Source organism: Fundulus heteroclitus, chromosome 12 (assembly GCF_011125445.2).
Source record: "Fundulus heteroclitus isolate FHET01 chromosome 12, MU-UCD_Fhet_4.1, whole genome shotgun sequence".
Classification (NCBI taxonomy): Eukaryota; Metazoa; Chordata; class Actinopteri; order Cyprinodontiformes; family Fundulidae; genus Fundulus; species Fundulus heteroclitus.
In genome coordinates this window covers 27,365,013-27,390,297 of record NC_046372.1, presented here as the reverse complement: position 1 = coordinate 27,390,297, position 25,285 = coordinate 27,365,013, and the positions used below count along the sequence as shown (strand labels likewise).

At 42.0% G+C, this 25,285-nt stretch overlaps 2 protein-coding genes across 7 annotated transcripts in view; one reads left to right on the top strand and one right to left on the bottom strand.

The window, feature by feature from the left end:
• kank1a (KN motif and ankyrin repeat domains 1a) overlaps nt 1-12,614 on the top strand; it is a 63,700-nt gene extending 51,086 nt beyond the window's left edge. For all 5 annotated transcript variants that reach the window (XM_021307197.2, XM_036144386.1, XM_021307201.2 and 2 more), the window contains 9 exons: nt 3,492-3,632; nt 6,210-6,318; nt 6,479-6,679; nt 7,456-7,543; nt 8,852-9,071; nt 10,209-10,351; nt 10,514-10,714; nt 11,688-11,786; nt 11,916-12,614. In XM_021307197.2, the coding sequence (XP_021162872.2) occupies nt 3,492-3,632; nt 6,210-6,318; nt 6,479-6,679; nt 7,456-7,543; nt 8,852-9,071; nt 10,209-10,351; nt 10,514-10,714; nt 11,688-11,786; nt 11,916-11,978 (1,265 nt within the window). In that variant the 3' untranslated portion in view covers nt 11,979-12,614. The remainder of the gene's footprint in view (nt 1-3,491; nt 3,633-6,209; nt 6,319-6,478; nt 6,680-7,455; nt 7,544-8,851; nt 9,072-10,208; nt 10,352-10,513; nt 10,715-11,687; nt 11,787-11,915) is intronic.
• Nucleotides 12,615-13,679: 1,065 nt separating this feature from the next.
• On the bottom strand, nt 13,680-22,823 carry LOC105938152 (cilia- and flagella-associated protein 157). 2 transcript variants are annotated; one of them, XR_004932096.1, is made up of 10 exons: nt 22,601-22,823; nt 20,699-20,967; nt 20,201-20,354; nt 18,623-18,890; nt 18,416-18,537; nt 16,104-16,239; nt 15,165-15,292; nt 14,942-15,067; nt 14,530-14,862; nt 13,680-14,409 (listed from the first exon to the last, which is right to left on the bottom strand). XR_004932096.1 is itself a non-coding variant. In XM_012879798.3 (9 exons), the coding sequence occupies exons 1-9, from the start codon at nt 22,741-22,743 to the stop codon at nt 14,712-14,714; spliced, it is 1,497 nt and encodes a 498-aa protein (XP_012735252.2). In that variant the 5' UTR covers nt 22,744-22,823; the 3' UTR covers nt 13,680-14,711. The 2 variants fall into 2 exon arrangements, 1 of the variants encoding a protein (XP_012735252.2); XM_012879798.3 differs by having other exon boundaries at nt 13,680-14,862.
• Between the last annotated feature and the right edge of the window lie 2,462 nt (nt 22,824-25,285).

Here is a 25,285-nt window from a genome sequence, read left to right as displayed (position 1 = left end):
TTTAGTGAGAACACGATCAGCAGTCCAAGATAAACTCATAGATGAGTTTCTCTAGATGCCGTTGGGACATCAGTCCTTTAATCCTGGAAACGTTCTCCAGGTTCTAGAACGCTGACTTTGTGACGTTCTTTGTGATCTTGAAGGTTCTGGTCTGAGTCCATCACTACACCCAGATTTCAGGCCTGATCACTCGTTTGTAGTTCGTTCCTCTTTAGGTCCAAACATAATAAATAGAATTTCCTGTGTAAATACTGAAAACTGCTAAATAAATGAGTATAAATGTGTTTAAAAAGCAAAGCTGTCAGCTGATCTACTTAAAAAGCTTTACATGCTGAAGTCGATGCAAACACCTGTTGAATGATCTGATCTTCTGCAGAGGTGCAGCGTTTAGCTGAAGGGTTGCTGTTGAGATGTAAACAATATACCAGCAGAAACTTGATAAAGCAACGCAGACGTGTCAAAGTGATCTGTAAAAGTAACATAAAGGTCAGCAGAAAAGGGGAAAAAAGAACAAAGGTCGGCTAATCTGTGAAAGAAGCTGGTGGTGCAGCTCGCCTCGCTCACAGCTAAACTACCGACTAATCTGCTGAAGAATCTGAGCCGTCAAAGGCGACTAAACTAAAGCGTTTTTATGCTTTAATTGGCTAAAATGCTGAAGTTTGTTGGTTGCTAACGGCCATGTTTCCTAAAGTAAACTGTTAAGGATTTCAGTCTAAAGTAGGAAACCTGAAGTTAAATACAATCAATGACAGAACATGACCAGTTTATGGTTGGATTTGCTTAACTGTGAATGCCTACTGCATTCACAGTTCTTGAGATCCTGTTTCGTGTTTTTACTGTTTAAAGTTTGATCCGCTTCTCCTCCTACAGTTTTTGTCCGATTTCAACCATTCAACTTTTAAACTATTCAGCTTCTTCTGGAATCGTTGGCTATATCTTTTTGTACTTTTAACTTTTCAACTTTTTAAAATATTCAGCTTTTTCTGCAAATTTTCATCTTTTTTTCTCTCCCATGGGAAATGAATGTAATTCACAAAAATTCCGCTCATTTCAGCTGCTTTTTGACAGCTTACTGCTTCAGCCTACTTTCAGCTAGAAACGCCATTCAACTTTTAAAATGTAGTGATATCTTTCAGCTATTATGGTATATTTCAGCTTTTTCATATCTTTTACCATTTTCATATAGTACCTCCTTAAAATAATTTTGGCTTTTCAAGAAATTCAGCAAATAACATGCGTTGCTATGGTCGTCAAGTGGCAGTTGGTAGAGTGCACACTCTAGAAATTAAACGAATTCTTCTTCTCCGAACAACTTCTTCTCACTCGCTCAATTGTCAACCTATCCACATAAATTATACATCAAAACGTAGGAATCTTTGTCTGGATTCAGGAAATGTAACCCTCATTGGTGTAGCATTTATAGATTTTCCGCAAATCACCTCAGACTGACACAAACCCGAAACCTCCCCCATTAATTTCCTATGGAGCGGTTTTGAAAAATGACATCTGAAAATCCAAAACATCACACGTTTTCGCATCGTCGCTACTCCTAAACCGTTTGATGTACAGGCATGAGACTTTCACACATGAATTTCCCAACCCTTCTGGCACTCACAAAGAGGAATTTTTTGGATAACTGTTACGGTTTTGCTGCAGGAACAATTTGTTCGGGAGTAGCGAATGTGCAAAATCCTGAAAATGCTTTAGAGCTGCATTTTTCCACATGATCCACTTTTTTACATCGTAGCTGTGCCTACACCGATTTTTGTACAAACATAAAAATGAGCACCATAGTCCTCAAAAGCCTGCTGATACTCAGTGAAAGAATTATTTTGATATCTCTTATACTTTTTCAGCTAGAGCGATTTTGTTCGGGACCGTTTTTAGAGGATTTTTTAAATTTCTTAAAAATCCCCTTTATATCATAATTTTTTTACGCCTTTTATTAAAATATTTCCAGCAAAAAAAAAATAGCAAGTCTTCTTCCCCTATCCGTAAAGAAATAAACGCAGAAGAAATTACGTCTCTACCATTTACGGATCAGGAGATATGGAGCGTTGTGCGAGGCAAAGTTCTCCATTCTATTTCAATGAGGCAGAGTCTGACGCAAAGTGTCTGCACTTGAGTAGAATGGCCCGCTGCAGGCGTGAGTGAGTTTCCATGACGACGGAACTCTGCTTGCCAGAGGGAGAGGCTCCATTGGGATAGAATGGCAACTTTCGACACCCACTGCAGTGGCTGTGATTAATGTAGGACTCTGAAATTCGCACAGTCACTTCCTCTTAACATTTTAAAATTTTCAAGTGACTATCAGCCATGTGTCACTTTTCTGCCCCATTTTGGATTTCACATGCTTTCCTATTGGGCCTTGGACTCCAACAGGACCTGGCATGAGGCCCAGAGACGACCCAATTGGCCAATACAGCACCACCCACCTGTGGGAAATGGCACTACTGACCATTTTGGTCAAATATTGAGTTCTGGGCCCAGATGTGGTGAGGCTGAGTTGCTAAAGGAGGCCAATCTGACCAATGAACTTTGGTCACGTTTGGTGACATTAAGTATTGGCACCCCTTTTTGAGGCACTTCCCAGTACAGGATTTGGACCAAACTGACAGAGTACAATCACCCAGTGAAACTAAACACCACCATGTTAGCGGCTAATGGTTAGCATGTTGCTAACCGGAAGTAGCTCTAGGAAGCTTGTAAAAATGTCTGCTTCACAGAGTCTGTACTTCCTTTAAAGAGAAAGCTCCACAATAAATTTGGCCTACGTCACATAAAGCATCTCCCAGCTATGAGGTGTCAAACATCCAATGCTTTTCAATGGGGGGTGAAACCCCTTATGCTCCTTGAAATGCAGGCCCACATATGGCTACAGTATATTTAAGTTTGAAATTCTACTTCTGCTTTGTTAAACGATACAGTGTTTAGAATGAGTTAGGAGATGTTTGGTGCCATTCCCTCAGTTTTTTTTCTTCTAATCATTCAGCTATTGTTCTTTCATGTTCAAATTCTTCAACTTTTTCAACTTCTTCAATACTTTTCAGCTATTTTTTCTCTTCTTCAATGAACTTCTGCATCTTTTGCTCAATCATTCAGCTTACTGCATTCACAGTGCATTTTCGCAGGAAATACAAATTTTTCTAGTTTAAGTTTCATTTCAAAGATGGCGTCTCAGCCCAGGGATGAAAATGGTTGTAAAAGCAGCCAATCAAGCAGACGTGTTAGTTTTTAGTTTTCTTTCCAAACCGACGTGGAGTTTGCAGTGAATCTGGTTCCTGGAGCCAGCAGGAGTCCAACAAACCGAGACTGATCTGAGATAATGAATAAATAATAAATGGCCGCTACAGGAGAGGAGCCTGATAGCTAAAGGATCTGCCTCCCATTCTACTTTTAGAGACTCTAGGAACCACCAGCAGACCTGCAGTCTGAAAGTGAAGTGCTCTGTTAGGAACAGATCTGATTAATAATGTTTCTCTCCCCTTCAGAGAGCTCCCTGCAGCTCCAGTTACCAGATGTTGGGACAGAAACTGCAGATGTTCCTGGGAACATCTCGGCACAGCAGCAACAGCTCAGCGCGGCAGAGCAGAAGAGTCGCATGGATCTGCAGATGTCTACAGCCCTGCACGGTAGGTAAACCCGTCCTCCTGATGAACCTGATGGGAATTCTGGGGCTTTGTGAGGACAGCAGGCCGTTACTGACGATGGACCTTTAAGACTCTGGAACAGCATCACCACTCCTGCTTGAGTCTTTGCGTTCTGGAATAAAGCGATGACGTGTTGATTCTACGGCTATAAAGTACAGGTTCTTGGTCTATATTTGGAAATAACTGAAAGTTCCTCAGCCTGAACGTTAGTTAATCGTTTTCAGGTCTGAGCAGCTTGAACTGGACCGTTCCTGCTGCTCATTTTCAGAATCGTGTTCATTCTGCCCCATCAGTCGACCCAGTAGAGCTAAAGATACTCCTCTTAAAAGGATTTTTTCTTTTAGTTTCTGTACTTATAACTCGGCTGTTGTCATTAGGAAGGTGAGGAATGTGGTTAAAGTATTTTCCAGGTCTTGAGAAAAGCTTCTTTGGTTGTTTTTTTTTTTTTGGTCTTTCTCCTTGTGTCTAAAAGTTTTTCCCATCCTTCTAGTCTGTCATGATGTCCATCCATCCATCGTCCGTCTGTCCTTTCTTCCACCCGGCCTGGTCCTCAAGACTCCATATTTAAAGCCCGGCTGTATAAATATATCCATGAATTCAGTGCATCTAGAAAATAAGATAAAATAAGCTTTATTAATCTCACATTGGAGAAATTCACTTGCCACTTTGGCTCAATAGTCAATAATCAGAAGAAGGTGCAAAAGTAGGAAAGGTGCATCAGTTATATACAGTGGATCAAAGAAAAAGAGAAAAATAAGAATAAAAATACAAAAAGAAATAGGAATGGGCATATGTCTTATTTACATTGACGGTGATATACATATATAAATATATATACATGTGTATTGACATATATTCATGTGGTGATAGCAGCAGAAGTCACTTCTTTCAGGATTATAGCCCAGTGTATTAAATAGATTATTACAACATAACAAATAACTGAGAAGTCTGGATGTTTGACGCTGGAAAGTGTTGAACTGTGTGAGAAACCTGATCAATTGTCTGACCCGGCTGGACAGCATTCACTAAACTTTATTTATTTTTATTTTATTTTTATGGCTATGATCTCACCTGACTGAGATTTACATATAAATCTCTCACCAAGAGAAGCAACAAGGAGATCGTCTCCTCTGCTCACACTCCACCTGTCAAAACACAGGAAGCGTGTTGAATGACTCTGTTGCTACTGAACGCCCCTCCGCCCTCACACACACACAGTAACACACACACACACACAGTAACACACACACACACACAGTAACACACACACACACACACAGTAACACACACACACACACACACAGTAACACACACACACACACACACAGTAACACACACACACACACACACAGTAACACACACACACACACAGTAACACACACACCCACACACAGTAACACACACACACACAGTAACCACACACACACACACACACATAACACTACACAGCACATTACACCACACACACACAGTAACGCACACACACCACACAGTAACCCACAACAAACACACACACGTAAACCACCACACACACACCACAGTAAAAACACACACAACAGATCACAACCACACACACACACACAGCTAACACACACAGTAACATCACACAGAATAACAACACACAGTAACACACACAGTAACACACACAGTACACACACACACAACACAGTAACACACACACATTAACACACAACCGTAACACACACAGGCATACACTTACACACACAGTAAGCACACACACGAGTAAACCACACACAGTAAACACACAGTAACACACACGTAACACCACACGTTAACACACACACACACATAACACACACACACACACACACACACACAGTAACACACACAGTAACACACACACACACACACACAGTAACACACACACACACACACAGTAACACACACACACACACACACACACAGTAACACACACACATTAACACACACATTAACACACACAGTAACACACACACAGTAACACACACAGTAACACACAGTAACACACACAGTAACACACACGTTAACACACACACACACACACACAGTAACACACACACACACACACAGTAACACACACAGTAACACACACACGGCCGTCCCCTGCAGCGGTAGGGAGGCCCCTCCACGGCGGCGTGTCCTGGCAGATGTGCCGCGGTTCTGGCTCTCTGCTGGTATTTTGGGTTTCTGAGGCTCGCTCCTAAAATGACTGAGATGCTTCTGGCTTGGAGGAGACTCCAGGTCTCTGACAGAGAGCCCCTCATGCAGCTCTGTGTGAAATGCGGATGCCTGGTGGTTATTTTTATTGTTTTATTTAAATGCAGCAGAACATTTTAATAGAAAATGTAAAGAACTGGAAGATAAAGCGTCACATTATCATTAACTCCTATTAATTCATCAGCTTTAGCAGACGTGCATCAAAAGCAACGTTTTGGCGTTATGGAAATATTGTTTACGATCAAGATTAAAAAAGAAAACATTATTTCTTTTTCCCCCGATGTCCTCCACCGTGTCGTCGTGTGTCTGACGGACTGTTGTTGTCCCTGATCTTCCCTGCAGGCCAGCCATGCAGTCAGAACGCCCTGAAGTCCATCATGAAGAAGAAAGATGGCCGAGCCGACGCCAACGGCACCAAGAAGAACCTGCAGTTTGTTGGCGTGAACGGAGGGTAAGACGAGCTGAAAGATCCTGCGTTCAGGTTCCTCCCTCCCCAGCTCCTGTAAACACTGAGCTGCTGCTGCTGCATGCAAACCTCAGGATGAAACCTGAGCCGCTGCTGCAGGCCTGGCCTACGGTCCCTGAGCCTTTTTCGCCCCCTTGTGGCACAGATACGAAACTACGTCAAGCGACGACTCCAGCTCTGAGGACAGCAGCTCTTCTGGGTCGGAGGACGAGGAAGACGAGGAGAAGGAGGAGGAGTACCAGGAGGTGGGAGGACGAAGGATCGGGGAGGAGTTTCATAACGAGGGAGCAGAGGATGTGGACAAGAAGGATGAAGAGGAAGGTTCGGAGAACGAGAAGAGGGAGAGGTTAGTCGCAGGAAATGATCGACATATCTTCTGCTTGAGTGTGAATCCTGTAGGAGAGTTTAGATCCTCCTAAAGCGACTCTAAAACGTCTTCAGTCGGCCAGAGACGAGTCCTTTACTCAGCTCTGATCAGCATCCTGTTCATTAAGTCCTCTGAAGCTAAAAGGTCCCACCATTTATCGGTCTGTGAACGCATCAGCAGGTAGATCGACGCTCTGAGGCTGGAGACAAATGCTTCAATAACCGATAACCTGCTGCACATTTTATCCATTTTCTGAGGAAAATAAAGTCTGAATGCGTCAAAATTAGAGAAAAAGTAAAAGAAAAAAATACTGATACCGGTGCGTCTGTCTGATTTTATATCTAAATGTTTTGTTTTTTTCAATAGTTGCCCATCAGGTCTACACAGTTAAACCAACAGCAGCAAGTTTGCATCTTTTATAGCAACACCAGAAATCCAGCTGGTTCTGTGGAGTTAATCAACCTGCTCACTCTCAGAGCTTTTTCTTTATTTCTACCACATATTTATTGCAGTGATGTCAGATTTCAGCTAGATTTGGTCAGACAGCTGATCAAATACAGAGTTCAGTCAGACGTTAATAAAACATTAAAACTGATCAATGAAGTCAAACTGTAAGACATGTTGCTGAAATAATTAGCAGTCAGGTTTGATTTGTATGTTTAATAAGTTTATATAAGTAAGTCAAAGTGTAAAAAAAAAAAAAAAAAAATACTGTATAAGGGTATTTGTGAACTAATGTGTTGCTTAATGTGAAGGTATGAGCTGAGTGAGAAGATGTTGGCTGCCTGTGACGTTCTCAAAACTCACCTGAGCGACTCGAAGGCCGTGAGCAGCAAAGATCTGGTGAGAAGCTTTTATCATTTTCATTATTTTTCATTTGGTGCCACTACTGGCTTTATTTGACAGTAAACTGACAGGAAATGGGGTTAGAAGGTGGTGGGAGACATTCAGCAAAGGTCTGAGGCCTCAGGGATGCCAAACATTTATCTGTCGGCTTTATTTTTTCATCGTCGAGCACCTGGAGGGAAAACAAATGTTTTTCTTTTTTTTTGGGGGGGGGGGGGGTTTACCATTACAGAATAAAATTAGAATATTGAGAATAAAGGAAACATTCAAAACAAAGTGGGAATATCTTAAAAGAAAAGACATGGCACTAAAACTGCTTTGTTCTTCCTAAACTCGTTTAAACTATTATTATTATTACTATTACCACAGAGTAATAATCTGTTACTGAATCTAACTGTAAAGCAAAGGTGTCCAAACGCCTCGTCATCTGGGCCAAAACTGTCACATTAAACGTCCTCAAGGGCCAAAAAATGGAAATGAAGACAAACATTCCCAAAAAATATATAATTTTCACTTTTACCAGCTCCATAAATTATGATCATACCCTATTTTAGATTAGATTAAACTTTATTGTCATTACACAGGTACAGGTACAAGGCAACGAAATAACCAGAAGTGCAATAGCAGCAAGTGCAGGATAAACAATGGTTCCATATGTAAAGGACATGGATTATTACTGAATAAATATAGAGATGGATACTATTATAAACAGAATTTTACTAATAGATTTGTCCTATGAGTATAATATATAGATATTTTAAACTAATTTGTGAGAGGTTATGTTTGAAAGGGACGTGTAAATCATTGCAGACTGAAATATTTAAAAGGGTTTTGCATATTTTTGTCGTATTAAAACATGGTCGTCCATTTTGCTAATTCTTTTGGACCGAATTACTTTTTTTTTGGTCTATTCTCTGCAATAAGAAGAGGATTGTTTGGAATCTGTTGCTGTATTTAGCCAATTTTGAAAAATTAAGAGTAAAAATCATTGAACAGATGTGGTCCTATTTATACTATGGTACAACTGAAAGTATCTTTAATTTCAAACATTTTCAGTTGTACAAAAGGCTTTAACTTATAGGCAAGGCAAATTTATTTCTATAGCACATTTCAGTACAGAGACAATGCGAAGTGCTTTACATGATTAAAATATAGGAAGAAAGAAAAACACAATTAAAGCGAGTAGGAATAAAATGTAGAAATAAAGTAAAACATGGGAAAATAGGAACTAAAAGCAAATATTATTATTTATAATAAATATTATTAGTTAGTGACCCCCCCCCCCCCCCCCCCCTGCCTCCACAGAGGGCCGGCCTGAACACGGTGCAGCACGAGTGGTTCCGCGCGTCCAGCCAGAAGGCGGCGATGGCGGGAATGGTGGAGGACTACCTGCGGGCCTTCCACGCCGTCTCTCCAGACGTGCTGCGCCACGTCGTCAACATGGCCGACGGCAACGGCAACACGGCGCTGCACTACAGCGTGTCTCACTCCAACTTCCAGGTGGTGAAGAAGCTGCTGGACGCAGGTGAGCTGAAACTTCTCTCTTTGTGACGCGTGACGGTGGAGAGACGTCTCTACAGCGCCAAACCGTGACGACGTCTCAGCCGCCGGCTGCTCTGCAAAGACTCCCGTCTCCTCAGGCTTCTCTGGTCTCCTCCTCCTCATTGGTCACCTACATGAATCGTGTAGATATAATGCGGGAAAAATAGTTTAATTACTACATTAGAGCGACACGATCCACCGTTCTGATAGAGGTGGCAGTAATGCACTCAACATAGTCTGCCATTAAACCGCCATTAAATCAGAAGAAGAAGAAGAGAGCGGCACGCGTATGCCTTCATGAAGGAGCCGTGATTTACGTAAAATCAACTGTACCCAAACGCATCACTGTGACGCAGATTTTTCCGTGCCAAACATGAACGCAGCACTGTGACCTCAGTAGGCGTCCAGTGAAGGAAACAAGCATGGCTGATAGGAAGCGTTGGGAAGTACGGCTCCATTTCTAAAATGCTCGCTGCCATATTAGTGAGGTAAACCTGGTCACTGCTGCCAGTTCAGTGAATTTCTCGCAATATTTAGTGACTTTTCAGACACGTCTGTGTTGTTGGAGAATTCACGGTGAAAGTAACAATCATCCAGAGGGACGAGTGCTGCTGCTGCCTCGTCATGAAGCCGCCTGTAGTCAGAGCAAAGAGAGAAAAGAGTCATTGCACATTTATCCTGCCCTGATTTACAAAGCTGAATGAAATATTATTTTTAATTTAGCTTTTGTTTTCTTCTCTGAAACTGTTGCACTAAAACAATTCCCTGAATTTTATTCACACGCAGCCTCTGATAACCGTCCTTCTATGTGCTGTGGATTCAGGCAATCTGTTAAAATTCATACATTTTATATTAAGAAATAAATGTTAGATTGAAAAATGTAGAGATTTATAACATTTACTACTACATAAACACATAGAAGTACCCAAAATGGATCCCTTTAAGTACCGTCAGTGCTGTCAGCACCGTATCAGTTCCCTCACCTGTTTCACCCCTCACCTGTTTTCCTGTCGGATAATAAGTCCTGCTCAGTAGGAGGAGGAAGAGGAAGAGGAGGAGGAGGAGGAGGAAGAGGGGACGGTCCCCGCTGAGTGACGTAAACCGTGTGTTTGTGCTTCAGACGTGTGCAACGTGAACCAGCAGAACAAGGCGGGCTACACGCCCATCATGCTGGCTGCGCTGGCCGCCGTGGAGACGCAGAAGGACATGTGCATCGTGGAGGAGCTCTTCAGCAAGGGAGACGTGAACGCCCGAGCCAGTCAGGTGGGTTCACTGCAGGGCATGATGGGAAAGCTGCTGGACATCCTGGCGAGTGGATGTTGATGCAGCGACGTTTAAATGTTTGAGTCATAGTGACACCTAGTGGCGGTCGTCAGAAGTGTTTAAACTCTGCAGCGTGTTGTCCTAAAACTGTTTCTCCTCCAGGCGGGTCAGACGGGGCTGATGCTGGCCGTCAGTCACGGCAGGATGGACATGGTCCGGGCCCTGCTGGCCCACGGCGCCGACGTCAACGTCCAGGACGACGAGGGCTCCACGGCGCTGATGTGTGCCAGCGAGCACGGCCATGTGGAGATCGTCAAGCTGCTGCTGGGCCAGCCGGGCTGCGACGCCACGCTCAGCGACAGCGTGAGTCAAAAGCTGCCATCTCACATTTCCTCCTTCTTCTTTTTTAAATCCTTTCAAAGTGTAGTTTTTCAGATAATGTATCTGAAGAAGTCCGTTGAAGATTTAGGGAGAAGGTCGTTTCTTTTCCAGGTATTCTGGAGCAGAGCCTCTGGGATTATTAAAGTATTTCTGATTCTGAGCCTGAAAGTGATGAAACGTCTCCTGCAGTGAAAGCTGAACTTAATCAGCCTTCAGAGACTCTGTGAAGCTTTTTAATGTCCCAGAATAAAGCTGCAGGGTTTCCAGCTTTGAAAACCTGCAAGCTGCTCATTATTGCCCTACAGCTACTGCAGCGTTCATTTTTATTAGTGACTGGAAGAATAACCAAATATTACCCAGAATTACCCAGCGTGGAGATGCCCTGGGGTTTCAGGAGTGCCATAAGAGTTCTGCTGATTTATGGATCGTACAAAGAAAACTTATGGATCGTACAAAGAAAGTCCAAAAACCGTGAAGAAAAGCTGAAATGACCAGATCCTGGGGATTTATCTCCGTTTCTAACTTGAATGACAGGAAACGGTGGAACACCTTGTAACTGGGCAGAGAGGTAGCATGCTGCTCTGATTACCAAAAAAAACAACTTTGTTCAGTTTAATTATATATTATATATATATATATATATATATATATATATATATATATATATATATATATATCTATATATATATATATATATATATATATATATATATATATATATATATATATATATATATATATATATATATATATATATATAGCTGATCTCTCCATTTTGCTAAACGTCTTTGCTGGAGTCGTCTTAAGTAGTCGAATGCATTTTCTAAAATCATCAGAAGACGCCAGACTGAGTATTTATTTTAAAATGCCTAAGTTCATATTTCTTTGTTGTGCCGTCTCCAGTGGATGAATCTGAGGTGCTGACCTCTCCCTCTCCTCCCTCTCCTCCCTCTAGGATGGGAGTAACGCTCTGTCCATCGCCCTGGAAGCCGGACACAAGGACATCGCCGTGTTGCTTTACGCACACGTCAATTTCTCCAAAGCCCAGTCTCCGGTAAGTTTGGGTTCCCGCGGCGCCTCGTTAGCCGGCGCCTCGTTAGCCGGCTCAGCGTTCAGGAAGGCGGCGCCTCGTTAGCCGACGCCTCGTTAGCCGGCTCAGCGTTCACGCTTCCTGTGTCCTCAGGGAACGCCTCGACTTGGCAGGAAAACCTCACCAAGCCCGACTCGCAGGGGGATGTTTGACTAGACGCCGCAGAGCGAGCCCCGCCCACGCCTAGCTGCTATTGGTTCTCGCAGAACGACGACGCCTGACAACCAATGAGATTCCTGGATTTTCTTAATATTTATATATATATATGTACCTTCTTGTCCGCCAGGATGAGCCCAAAGTGCCCTTTGAATATGAATGTAACCGTCAGGTGCCTCAGATCATCAGATCGTGCCTGAGGCGTCTCGTTTATCACCATTTTTTCTTTTATTTAAATCTCAGATAATCATTCAGATCCTCCTCTGCATGTGAGAAAATATTTCCTGTATATAGAGCTCATGTCTGCCCCATATTACCCTCAAACACTCAGACGTGACAAATTGTACTTTTATATAAACCTTCTGTAACTAATTAAAGACACGCAGTATTTTCAGTACTTCCTATTACTCCTCAACAATCCATGAAGTTATGTATTTATCAGAGTATAGTTTTTAATGCAGATATGTATTTCATTGTACAGACGGCGGTCAGAGTCCAGCTGGTTACCTTTTTGTGTCCAGTTTCTGTCATGTGTAATATAAACTGTTCAAGGTGCTGACTTTCATTTCCAGTGAGAATTGAAGTGCCTGAAACGTTGCCTTTAACTATAAGTATTGAATAAAGAGTTAAAATCTGCCTTTATTTATTATTTCACGGCTGCAGAGCAAAATGTTTTCCTTTCTTACAAATATTTCTCATTTATGATTCCAAACTTATGACCAGCTTAAAGACAAAGTCTCGTTTGATTAAAAGCAGTTTCAGGCTAAAAAGCTTCTGGGTCGTGACGTCAGACCGGATGTAATACCAGCGCTCCACCACTAGGTGGCGGTGACACCCTGAGATTCCTGAGGCATCGCTGGGCTGCAGGTTTCTCACTGAGCTATATTATACACTGGAGTGCTAATCACCGTCTGTTTGAACGAGTCGCTTTGAAGCCACCAGCCGCCATATTGGTACTCCCTATTTCCCCCCAGTAACTAGGGAATATGTGCGCTACAGCATCGAATGACGAGGATTTTCTCATGTTCAGGGGGGGGCTTAAGACTTTTAAAATGTCAAATGCCATATAGTTTTATGTTATGTTCTAAAAATATGAAGTACTGAGAAAGTCATGTGCTGAAATATTTTGCATTTTATTCATTTAAATATATATGTTTAACATTTATAAATATATAAATAACAATGTACAACAACATATATTTACATATGTGTATACATATATATACATATATACATATACACATACTTATATATACATATATGTATATTTAATATGAATAACATGTAAAATATTTCAGCACCTAATTTCCTAGTAGCTGATAGTGTTAGTACATCCACTGACTGTAGAATTACCTGTGAAACGTTTTCACTCAGCCAGAAAACTGCTTGTTGTTGCAACCAAATGCTGTGGGATTCTGTGAGAGTAGGGAGTAGCAAGATGGCGGCCAGTGGCTTCAGTTTTTCGGCAAAATCAGCACTCCAGTGTAATATATAGCTCAGTGGTTTCACTCCCCTACAGTGGGTAGAGTAGAATAACCTGACTCTAGCCAGATTAATATCACTCCGCCTGGCTCCACTCATCCATCTGGGACTGAACCATAGGAATGGCCTTTTCTGAAGGCTGGGCCTTATCAACAATCCTTGCATATGTTTTTTTTTTTATTGTCTAGCCAATCAGGATGCAGGGCTGGTTGGCTAACTAGCCCTGCGTCCTGATTGGCTGGACAATAAAATTGGAGAAAGTTGGAGAAATCCCTCTCTGTGGGAGAGGTCCCAGATAGATGTGAGTGGAGCTAGGCGGAGCGATATTAATCTGGCTAGAGTCAGGTTAAGAGTAGACCTCTTATAATCGAAAAGTCGTGGGTTTGAATCCAGCTTCCTTGTCACATGATGTGCCCATGGGCAAGGCATTAACCCCAGGATGCCTATCTGCTCATCAGGGTATGAATGTGTGGGTGAAATATGATGTAAAGCGCTGAATGAATTCTGTTAATTTATTCAGTTTATTAATTAAATTTAATTAACTGAATTACACAGATCAGTCGACACAAATCATTCCAGCTGAATATTCTGACGTTGTTGTCCACAGAGTGTATGTAAACTTTAGACCTGTCCAGCTGATCAGTTATTCTGAATAAAGGAGAAGAAATGACACCATGGTTGGAAAACGTCCGTCTGTCACCTGCAGCTTATCTGGGGGGGGGGGGGGGCAGAGAGGACGGAGCCAGACGGGCTGCATCGTCCCTCCAGACGAAGGAGCTTCCTGACCAGAGAACTCTGCTCACCACAAGGGACCACAACTGGTGCGTCTCCATCTCTGCTTAAACCAGACGCTGACCCCTGACCTCCGACTCTGAGCAGCTGACCCCTGACCTCCGACTCAGCAGCTGAGTCTGATCCTGAGCAGCAACCCTCAGGAAGGAAAAGCTCGCTGTGCAGAAATATTTTTACTTCATAAAGCAAACTTTTAATCTCAGGCTGCAGGGCGATCACTTCTGACCATGAAGCGGCCGTAAGCAGCTTTAGATACGTATAAAGTTAGTAAAGTTACCTCTGGTTCCTGTAACTGTGGTTTGAGGTTACATGCTTTTATTTTGGTGACTTCCTTGAGAGCGGACGTATGTAGGTTGATGACAGACGGCTTTAAGAACTCATTTAGTCATCAGTTCTTCTGAATCTACTGCATGCTACAGCAGGAGTTTCATGTTTGAACGCCATGAGTCCGTTTCCTGTTTAAATGTATTTTTCCTCTATAATAAACTCCTTCCTGGTGTTTTTAGGGTTTATTTGAAGGAAGTTGTGGCCGCTCGGTTTGGCGGTGAGAAATCCCACGGAGGAGAGGGAGAGGTTGGCGGAGCTGCGGCTCTTCTGGGTCGTTGGTTTCCTGAATCAGAGAGGAGACAACGGCGTCGTGAGCATCACTGATAACGCTCTGATGATGATGATGATGATGAAGAACGGACCTGTGCAGAGGCACCAGGCTGCTGCAGGACGCAGCTCCTGCCCTGCAGAGCGAGGCTTTGGCCCCGAGGCCAGAACCACGGGACGGCTGGACCCTGGAAGCCCAGCCTGGATCCAGGCTTTGTTCTCTGTTCAGACACAAACGGGACGATGAAGACGGGACGATGAAGACGGGAGATGGACGCTTCCGTCTGCAGGTTCCCTCTACAGGTTCCCTCTACCTACCGCGGCTCGCTGCCTCTGTCTGCAGAGCAGCAGCTGAGGGTTTGTGGGTCCAGGAGGTCCTGCAGGTTCTGCAGCGTCCGCCTCCAGCGGGGGACGGGGTCCGCCTCCTGCGTCTCTGCTGGGGCCTCCTGATGGAGACAAAGGAGTCAGAGCGAGCTGCGCCTCCTCCTCTGCTCCACCACCATCTACTACATTTACAGTTAAAGGGATTTTCATTCAGCCAACAAGTTGTTTCTGATTTAAAGTGACAGGAGCAGCTCAAGGGATTTTCATTAAATACATTTTATTAAAAAAAGCATTTTTCAATAATTATTCATCATTTTTTCATTAATATTAACAGCGATCAAACCTTTCCTGGTATTTAGTTAATATCTATTTTGTGCTGAGCTCCATATGTTTACGTAGGTCTAGAGGTTATAGAAAAGAACATATTGATAAAATAGAAATATTGATCAATAACGATAATTATCAACAAATTCAAACATATTTTAAGTGCAGCCCTGGTCCTTTTATGCTGTTGCTTAGCAACTTATTTTTAGATACAGCACAAACACTGAATTCAAACTCAACCCTTTATTCAACCAACTTTTTATCAAAACTACAAGTTTTTAAAAAAGAAAAAAACACGCACTCTCTGAACTCTGAAGGGGGCGGAGCTTGGTGCCTGGGTCTGCGCTGTGATTGGTCGGGAGGATTTAATGATGTAATATTAACTAACATGGCTAGAACGCATAAGGAAGGCAAACTTTTATTCTGTTGAACTTTTTATTGACCCTTATTTTCTATCAGTCCATATATATTCTTATTGAATTATCGTCCAGCTTTGTGTTTAAGCTTCTCAGCACCGTCACCTTCATCGTCCCTGCGGACCGGACCAGTAACTCTGGTCGGGTCGGTAAATCTCCCTCTGTGTCACAGAAAGAAAGTTTTTATTTTTACCTTTAGGGCCAACCTGAGAGTGTTGGCTGCTTCCTGCATGATGCTCTTCATCCGGTTCCTCCTCCTCCTCTCCTCCTTCAGCTTGGCCTCCAGCTGGTTGCGGCTCCGTTCTGCAGACAGAGCGACCCGGTCCGGTCTGAAAACACACCGTCAGTAAGAGAAGCTCAGCGTCTGTCATGCCGTGGCTTTATGAGGCGTCCAGCAGCACAACCCAACAATAACGTAGATATTATACTTTAGGTACATTTCTATTTTGACAATTATTTTTTACTGGTGGTAATTGGGTGTTTTTAAAATATTTTTTATTTCACTGATAATCTATGTTCATTTTGAAGTTCTGGTGCCAACAACTGATGGGAGAACTCAATAATCTGTAGTTCTCAGATATAAAGTTCAGAGAAGCTGCAAACGTCACAGGAGACCTCAGCATGTTCCAGATGTGGAGTTAGGATCAGTCTCTATGAGCTCGCCACATCTGGCCTCTGTCCGTTCCTCGAGGATAAACTACTGCAGTTGTACTGAGGTCTGGACTTTGACTAGGCCATTCCAACACATTAATTATTTCCCCCTGAGTGTTTTTTATCAGGATGCTGCAGGTCGTTGTCCTGCTGGAAGGTGAACTCCGGCCCGGTCTCTACTGACACCGGTTCTGGTCCAGAACATCCCTGTTTTCAGAACCATCCATGGTTCCCTCATTCTGGAGCAGTTTCCCAGTCCCTGCTGCTGAGAATCATCCCCACAGCATGATGCTGCCGCCACCATGCTTCACTGCAGATGATGGATTGAACCAGAACGGCGTTTTCCTTGGTGGCCAAAAGCTTAAATCTTTGTCTCGTCTGGTCAGAGCTCCTTCCTCCACACATTTGGAGAGCTGCCCACGTGCCTTTTGGCAAACTCAGAACATCCCTTCTTCCTTTTTTTCTGGCTGCTCTTCTATGAAGCGTTGAGCTTATTCTGGTCCCATGGACAGATCCTCCCTCCTCTGCAGCTCCTCCAGGTGGACCTCTGCTCTCTGGTTGATGCCCTCCTGGCCAGGTCTGTGAGTTCTGCTGAGGACCTCTCCTGGCAGGTTTCCTTTGGTACCAGGAGCTTTCCACTTGAAGATGATGATGGATCTGATGGAGCTCTGAGGGAACGTCAAAGACCCCACCCTGACTTGTTCCTGACTTGTTGTGGAGCTCCTTGGTCTTCATGGTTGGACACCTCCTGCTCCTCTGGGGTCTTTCAGGAAAGGTGAGTTTATCCTGACGGTCCTGAGACGCTTGGACTGCACACGCTTTATTTCACCAGAACGTTTTAGAGGCTTCATAGCAAAGAGGGTGGATCCAGGTGCACATACTAGTTTGCATTTTTTATACATCTTTTTCTCATTTCACTTCACCCACTTGGACTATTTTTTCAGATCCATCCCAAAAAACAAGATACAAAACGTTAATATTACACGTTAGAATGTGACAGAACAGAAAAGGCCGAGGAGGTAATTACTTTCACTGCTGTCTGAGGCTTAAAGGCGACACATGAAGCTTTTAAGATCTTCCTTCTCACAGTGAAACCCTTCAGCTGTGGTTTATATAAAGAGGAGCAACGCTCTGGTCTCAGTTCCTCGCCTACTTAACCCCACACTCCCCTTTATTTTGCTCTGAGGAGCGACTCTTCTTGGTGCCGTCTCTTTAAATCTAAAGGAGGCACTTCAACCCCCCCGTTCGGCCATTTTTGTAGTCTGCTGGGGGACGGTGTGATGTCATGAATTATCCACTTTTAGCTTTGGCCTCCTTCAGCGTGGACGAGAAAATCACTCCAAGAAATAAAAACCGTCGATTCACGACACGTCCAGCAGCTCTGCAGCAAATACTGACATGTATATATATTATATTAATTAATATATATATCTCAGTATTTATATACATAACAGAGAAAACTGAAGGGCTTCACAAATATGACCCAAACAGTAAATAAAGATAACTGTGCAGCTCCTGGACAAACTATTCCTAGAGACTCCAAGTACACACCAAAATATATTTAAGAGCTAAATAGCATGAAATGTGCACTTTAAGTTCAAAATGTAATTATTTGTAATTGCTTTACTAAAAAAGTCCATTAACCAGGAAACGATGAAACTTTGAGTTTAGTACTAATGTAAAACCAAATAAAACTATAGAAAAGGAAATGTGTTAAAACCTTAAAATGAACCATTGGCTTTGAAATCTGCTCATAGCAGTTTAGAAATAATAAATCTGAGGTTTTTTCTGCTGTTACTGAACACATGCAGATGAATGAGGAGACCTCTCCTCACAGATGGAGTAAACCTTCACCTGAGGGCCTCCATCTGGGCCAGGACTCGTGTGTTCTCCTCCTGAAGCTCCTCCAGTTGCTGCTGCTTCCCCTGAACGTCCTCCTGCAGCTGCTGCAGCCTTCCTGTGAGCTGCAGCGCCTCCTAGTGGAGACGAGAGCAGATCTCTGGCTGAGGGTCCCACAGGGAACCAGAAGACACGATGCTGCTGCAGAACCCGCTCCCTCACCTTCCTGCGCCTGCAGCTGATGCGCGCCGTCTGGCGGACGGTCTGCTCCAGGATCTCCGTGTCGATGCGGAGTCGTCTCTGGTGTTCCCTCAGAGACGCGTTCTCCTCCTGCAGCGACCTGGCCACCTCACACAGCTGGCTGAAACGGACCTTCAGCTGCGTGTTCTCCTGAAGCACACACCTGGTCCTCTCTGGAAGCTTCAGCTCCACCAGGTGCTCCACCTTAGCCAACATGGCCGCCACTTCGCTCTCCATCTCCTCCTCTAACCTTTTGCCAGAAAATGGAGGAAAAGGCTGAAAATGTTGCTTGTTTTCAGTCACAGTGACATCGCCACAAGCTTTAATATATCTTCTAGATTAGCTCAGTTATCTGGATAAAATGTTACTAAATTAAGCCTCTTATTTTATATGGATTTGATGCGATGGGTGTCCAAACTTTTCGACTCGTGGGCCAAAATTCTTAAGTCAAAAACATTCAAGGGCCAAAAAAATCTAAAAAATGTGCATAACCACACAAATGTTTTTGAATAAATGAATTCCAATCAGATTTTAATGCCCCAAAGTCTCCATTTGAGTAAAAGTCATTGGATCAATGTTATCCTGTTTAGTGAAATTCAAGAGCTTGTAAAATGTGTAGTTATAAAAAGACAAATGTTCTGATATGCCTGACATTTAATTGTAAGATTTTTAATCGTCTGTAAAAATTTAGCCCTAATAGTTTCCATCGGCATCAGCCACCAGTGCTGGTCGGCCAAATATTTCTCTAAATGCAGTTGAGGGGCCGAACAAAATCAGCCCAGGGGCCACAAACGGCCCCCGGGCCACACTTTGGACACGCCTGGTGTAATGTATAAAAACCTAATCTGGATTAAATTCAGCTGATTTATTTTGGACCCTCCTGCTGTGTCTCTGGGTCTCTGTGGGGCTCTTCTCTAATAACTGAGACAAACTTTATTGTCATTACAAAAACTACATTTCGTTGCTTAAAGCTTACGACAATGTAATGAGATTGCAACTGAAATAAAATAACATTACAATATAAAGTGCAGTGGTAATAAGAATGTAACAGTGCAGGAGAAAAATAGTTTTTAGTGTGCAGAATACTGTTTAACCATGTTTATAGCGCAAAGATAATGGTGCTAAAAAATTCATTTGAAAAGTTCGATGTTGGCAGTGCAAAATAATAATGGTGCAAAAATGCAGTAAACGTTCAGTTGTGTACTTTTGAATTTAAATTGATAAAAGATCCTTATTATTAAAAGTTAATAAACCTCTGAGGTCTTCACAGGACAGTTTATTTATAGTGAAATTAAACGAACCAATCGAGGATTCTGTCTGCATGGAGGGGACTTCTGAAATTCACTGGTTGCACAGGATTTTAATTTAGGGGAGGCAGAGTAACGGGGTGGAAAATGAATACTTCAGGCTGCTGCTGATCAGATTGATCAGATTGATCAGAGGAGCCTCCATTCCTGCTGATTCCTGCTCTGAAGCGGGAGGAAAACGGCTTTAAGCTACAGGACTTCCTTTCCCTTCAGAAGTAAAAGAGCAACAACAGAAGTCAGATAATATCTTAACCTCCTCTTTTCCAGCAGCACCTTCATCTCCAGGCTGTGGAGCTCATCTTTGTGCTGCTCCCTCTGACGTTCCAGCTGCTTCTCCAGGTTCTCCACGGTGCTCATCAGATCATCCTTCTGCCTCTGAAGCTCTTCCAGATCAGCAAGTCTCTGCGCTGCCAGGAAAGCAAGAGGCAACGCTAGACTTGATTCTTTTCAGGCACAATGTGCAGTAGGGAGAATGTAACTGTATTAGTAGACTGTAAAAGGTAGAAACGGTGACTTTTAGCTCATGAGACGACCGCCTGCAGCAGCACTCACTGCAGTAATGAGTTAACGTAAGCGCTGACCTTCGTAGCTAGCGCTTGCTACATTTTCTTAGATTAATCGGAACAGAACAGAACGTGACCCTGAATTGACTGGCAGACACGGGGGGGGGGGGGGGGGGGGGGGGGTTATTCATCCTGCAAACAGCACAGTGGCATTCTTCCTGATTCCCACAGAGAGTGAGACGTCTCACCGAGCGTGGCGTTCTTCTGGATGCGGTCCTGCAGCTCCTGCAGCTCCTGGCTCAGGTGGCTGCTCTCCAGCTGCAGGGCGTGTCTCTCCTGGGCGGAGGCCTGCTGATCCGTCTCCAGACGCTCCTGCAGCTCCTGCAGCTCCTCCTCCCTCTCTGAAACCGAGCGTTTCAGGTACTCTGTGATGTCCTTCTTCTCTGCGTCCAGCGTGCTGTACTGAGCGATTAGGCTTTTGTTCTGCTTCTCAAGTTGATCACATTTTATCTGAAACCTGTGGTGAACAAAGAAAACCCAGAAAAAAAGCAGTTTTTCCAAGTTTAAATCTCAGTTTCTCTTATTGCCAGTAGCATTTGGTTTTCTTTGCCATTTATGGACATTTTCGAGATTTATTTGATCCTGTCTTGTCACGGACCTTTGGAGAAACGGGCCGACGACATCATCGCTCCTCCAACGTGCTTAACAGATAAACTTAGAGAATTTTATTTTACAAAAAACAAACATACAATTTGAGTAAATTTCTTCAGCTGTGCAAACATGACAAGTTAAAATAATCTATACTTTTTGCCAATAGCACAGAACCTGGTCTCCCCCTGTAACATTCCTCTGTGAGTTTTAACCTTTTAAATGATTCTCTGACTGTAAATTTGAGCACATTTAACCGAGTAGCGATTTTCCTGAAGCCATTTCCTGACTTAGGAAAACTGAGTCACATCTACTTTACTAGACTGACTTCCTCATTCTGAACAGTGGCCAAAATAAAACAGCGCTCTGTTTCAAATTATTAGTTTTTTATTCCAGCAAACAGCAAGTAATGAATTAATAAAACATCCAAGAGAGGGTTCATTTAAATATTAAATAATAAATTGCAAAGCCCCTGAGTTACATCCTTTGCTGATTTTGTAATTATATATATATATACATATATATATATATATATATATATATATAATTTTTTTTTTTTACTTAATTCAATTTACCTAGAGACAGAATTTTTCTAAATAAAAATTTAGACAGACTTTTTACACATTATTAAAAGGTTATTTCAAAAACATATTTACGTTTTTTTTACTTTTTTTTTATTGAGCCACCCATTTTATTCTAATTGTCTGTCAGAATACAGAAAAAAAAAAAATGTTTTCCTCCTTTTCTGGACAAATTCACAACCGCCCAACTTAGTGTTTCATCCATTTAAATTGTCGTTTATAAACTAAATAATAGTTTTGTACAACTGATTATTATTATTAATATTATTTATTGTTTTCCAATCTGACTTAATGTCACTCAAACCAAAGGTTGGATTTTTCTCTGGCCTTTCATCATGTTTATACCAACTAATTAATATTTTATTTGAAATGATTGATAACAGACTAATTTAGAACATTGCAAAAAGGGAACTGAAAGTAAGTAAATATTCTTGAAATGAGCGTATTTGTCAGGTAAATAAATTGATCTGCTGATGGAATAAGATTTTTGCACTTAAAATAGGAAGAACTCATCTAAGAATCTTATTTCAAGTGCGGTATGTCTTATCTTATTTCAGGGGTAAAAATACTAATTCCATTGACAGATAATCTTATTTACCACCTCAAATCAAAGAAAAACTCAGTTATTTCAGGAAAACTGTACTTATTTGTTCCCTTTTTGCCGTAAACCAGAGGCGGCAGGTAATGGACCAGAACCCTCAGCGAACTGGGATCTGATCCAGGAAGTCTTAAGCTGCATATAAAAGCCGCATTTCCCTCACAGACTGACAATGTTTAATACGAAACTTCATGCACATGTTTACGTCACAGTTCTTTAAATAAATTAAACTAAAAGCCATAAACACACACCAGCATAAAAACGTTTGAACGAGGCACAGCTTCATTTTCTCGTTAAAAAAACCCTCACTTTTCTTTTCCTACCTTTCTAACTCTTCGTTTAAAAATCCAATTTGCATCACATATGCCCGCTTTTCCTTGTCGTCGATGCCAGCTTTAGTCTTGGGGCTCGCTGGGTTCAGCTTGTTCTCGTTTTCGCCGCTTTTTCTCTCCTTCTTTCTGGGCATTGTGTCGGTTAAAGATTAGCTAAACAACCCGGAGAAGCTAAACTCCACCGCTGCTAGGCAACGCTGCCTTCAGGGACCCCTCGTAAAGTTGGCTTTCTCCCAGAGTCCGAGAGACGAAGCTGACAACAAAATAGAATTTCTTTTTATGCATATATTTATCATTATTAGGGCATTACAAAATTCATCTATTTATATCAACTTAGTGCCACAGTTTTTCTCCTTGGCCATGTTGCTTTCAGGAAACACTGTTTACTGACCCCTAGCATTAGCCCAGAGCTACATCTGCAGGTAAAATCCATTGTTATTGTTAGCTTAGCTTAGCGCTGGACGATAACTCAATAACGATATATATCAATTATTAAACATATATCGATGATAGAAAATAAGTGTCAGTAAAAAGTTAAACAGAACAAAAATTTGCCTTCCTTATGAATTCTACTTCTTATGGATTTCCTCATGTATTCTAGCCATGTAAGTTAATATTACAGTCGTTACTTCCTCCCAACCAATCACAACGCAGACCCAGGAACCAAGCTCCCCCCCTTCAAAGACTTCAAAGATCACGCGTTCTTTTTTCTGTTTTAAAAACTGTAGTTTTGATAAAAAGTTGGTTGAATAAAGGATTGAGTTTGAATTCAGTGTTTGCGTTCTTTATCTAAAAATAGGTCGCTAAGCAACAGCATAAAAGGACCAAGGCTGCACTTAAAATATATGTTTTAAATTTGTTGATAATTATCAATATGATTTCTATTTTATCTATATGTTTTTTTCTGTATCATCCAGCCCTAGCTTAGCTCAACGCTAAAGATGAAGGTCAACATTCACCCCTGGCAAAGATGTCCATTCACCATCATCCTGTTACCGTAGCACCAGAAATGTTCAGAAATGCTATCTTTAATTTTATTTCTTCTTTTTTCCATTGACCTAGAAAATATATTTGGACATAGTTGATTTTTTTGCATTTAATTTCTTTTGTTTCTATGAAATCAGAAATTACATTATTTTTACCGCATTTTGTCATCAAGATAGCACTCAGTGTTTTCTGGTTACATTTCAAAAGGTTGGAAATACAGAGATTTCCCTGATACAGAGAGATTGTTGACCTTTCCTCTGAATATCTCCTCTTGATAGTCCTGGGTCTTCTCTTATGCTCCCACATGTTTCCAGGATTTAGGTCTGTGGATCAAGATGGCTATAAAGGAAGGTTAAAACTCATTTTTGTTTTGATTCTGTCCTACATTTTTGATCATCCTACTGACAAGACCCCATATCAGCCTACTTTCAGTTTACTTGTAAAACCTACCAGATATTATGTTGAAAAGAGAAAACTGTTGACTATCAAATGTTGATGTGACAAAGAGACCGGCCTCTCAAAGCACTTCTGAAGTGTCTGAAGTGATTGAAACTGCTGACTGTGGGTGTTTGGGGAACACAAATGGTGGTGAAGGGTTTAAGGCATGCAGGCCTAAATCAGGGACAAGTTGAATAGTCCGGTCAGGTTCTCTGAGAACTCATTTGTGCATGTGACTAATACTTTGCCCGGTATTCTATCTGGACCAGCCTTTCCTTCTGATCACTGACCGGAGCCCCTGCCTCACCTGGTGCAGGAGAAGTGAGCTGGTGCTGTAGGATGAGGGAAGGGATAAAATCTTATTCACCTCAAAACATGCAGAAAAAAAAACAGTTCACTTCTTCAGCCTACAGATTTACCAATAGTGATGTTGTGGCCTCTGTGGTTGGTTAACTGGTTTATTCCCTGTCACATTTGTATTGTGACTTATGTTTATGTTAAAAACATATGATGCGTTTTCACACATCTTGCACCCACATTTTTTGAGGGTATATATATATATATATATATATATATATATATATATATATATATATATATATAGCGTTGATAGTGCTGGTGGTTCATGCAGCAGCAAGCCAACCCCCCACCCCCCACCCCCCACCCCGTTTATCAGTTGTTTAAAGACTTTATAACTGAAAAATTGGTCATGATTAAGTCATCCAGGGCTGATAAACCAGTTAGTGCAAGTCTGATATCTTACCAAATCAGAATCTGAGTCTGAGGCAATGATGAGTTATGGCCATTTAATGTGACTGAATTATTCAGAGGGATTTTGTAATTGATAACTTGTCTTCACCTCCTTGGAAATAATCGGGGTCCTCAGTATTTACCTGCCCATAAATCTGCACGGTTGGCTGAAGTTAATTTACTGTCTGTTCAGTCAAGCATCTTAAATTAATGTATTCTTTCATCCTGGAGAGAATGAGGATTAGTAGAAAAGTTACTCAGATATTACATTCATGTTTTACTGCCTACTCTTGTAAAAAATCACTGATGAAAAGTTTTTGCAGCACAATAAACCTGCTGAGGGGAACAATTTTTACCTTTCAAGAACCAATTAGTTGCACCAGGATTTATTCTGTTGCACTTCACTCAAGTTTAATTTGTTCTCAGACACAGGCCGGATTGCTTTAGGAGAACAATCAAGGAATATGAACCTGACTGTACATTATCATATTAAATATTAAA

Excerpts from the sequence above, each read along its gene's own strand:
- LOC105938152 (XM_012879798.3), bottom strand. The coding sequence starts at position 22,743 with ATGCCCAGAAAGAAGGAGAGAAAAAGCGGCGAAAACGAGAACAAGCTG. Across the intron at positions 15,068-15,164 it reads GACAGAGGCAGCGAGCCGCG|AGAACAAAGCCTGGATCCAG; the intron begins GTAGGTAGAGGG and ends GTGTCTGAACAG. Across the intron at positions 14,863-14,941 it reads AGCCTGGTGCCTCTGCACAG|GAAACCAACGACCCAGAAGA; the intron begins GTCCGTTCTTCA and ends TCTCTGATTCAG.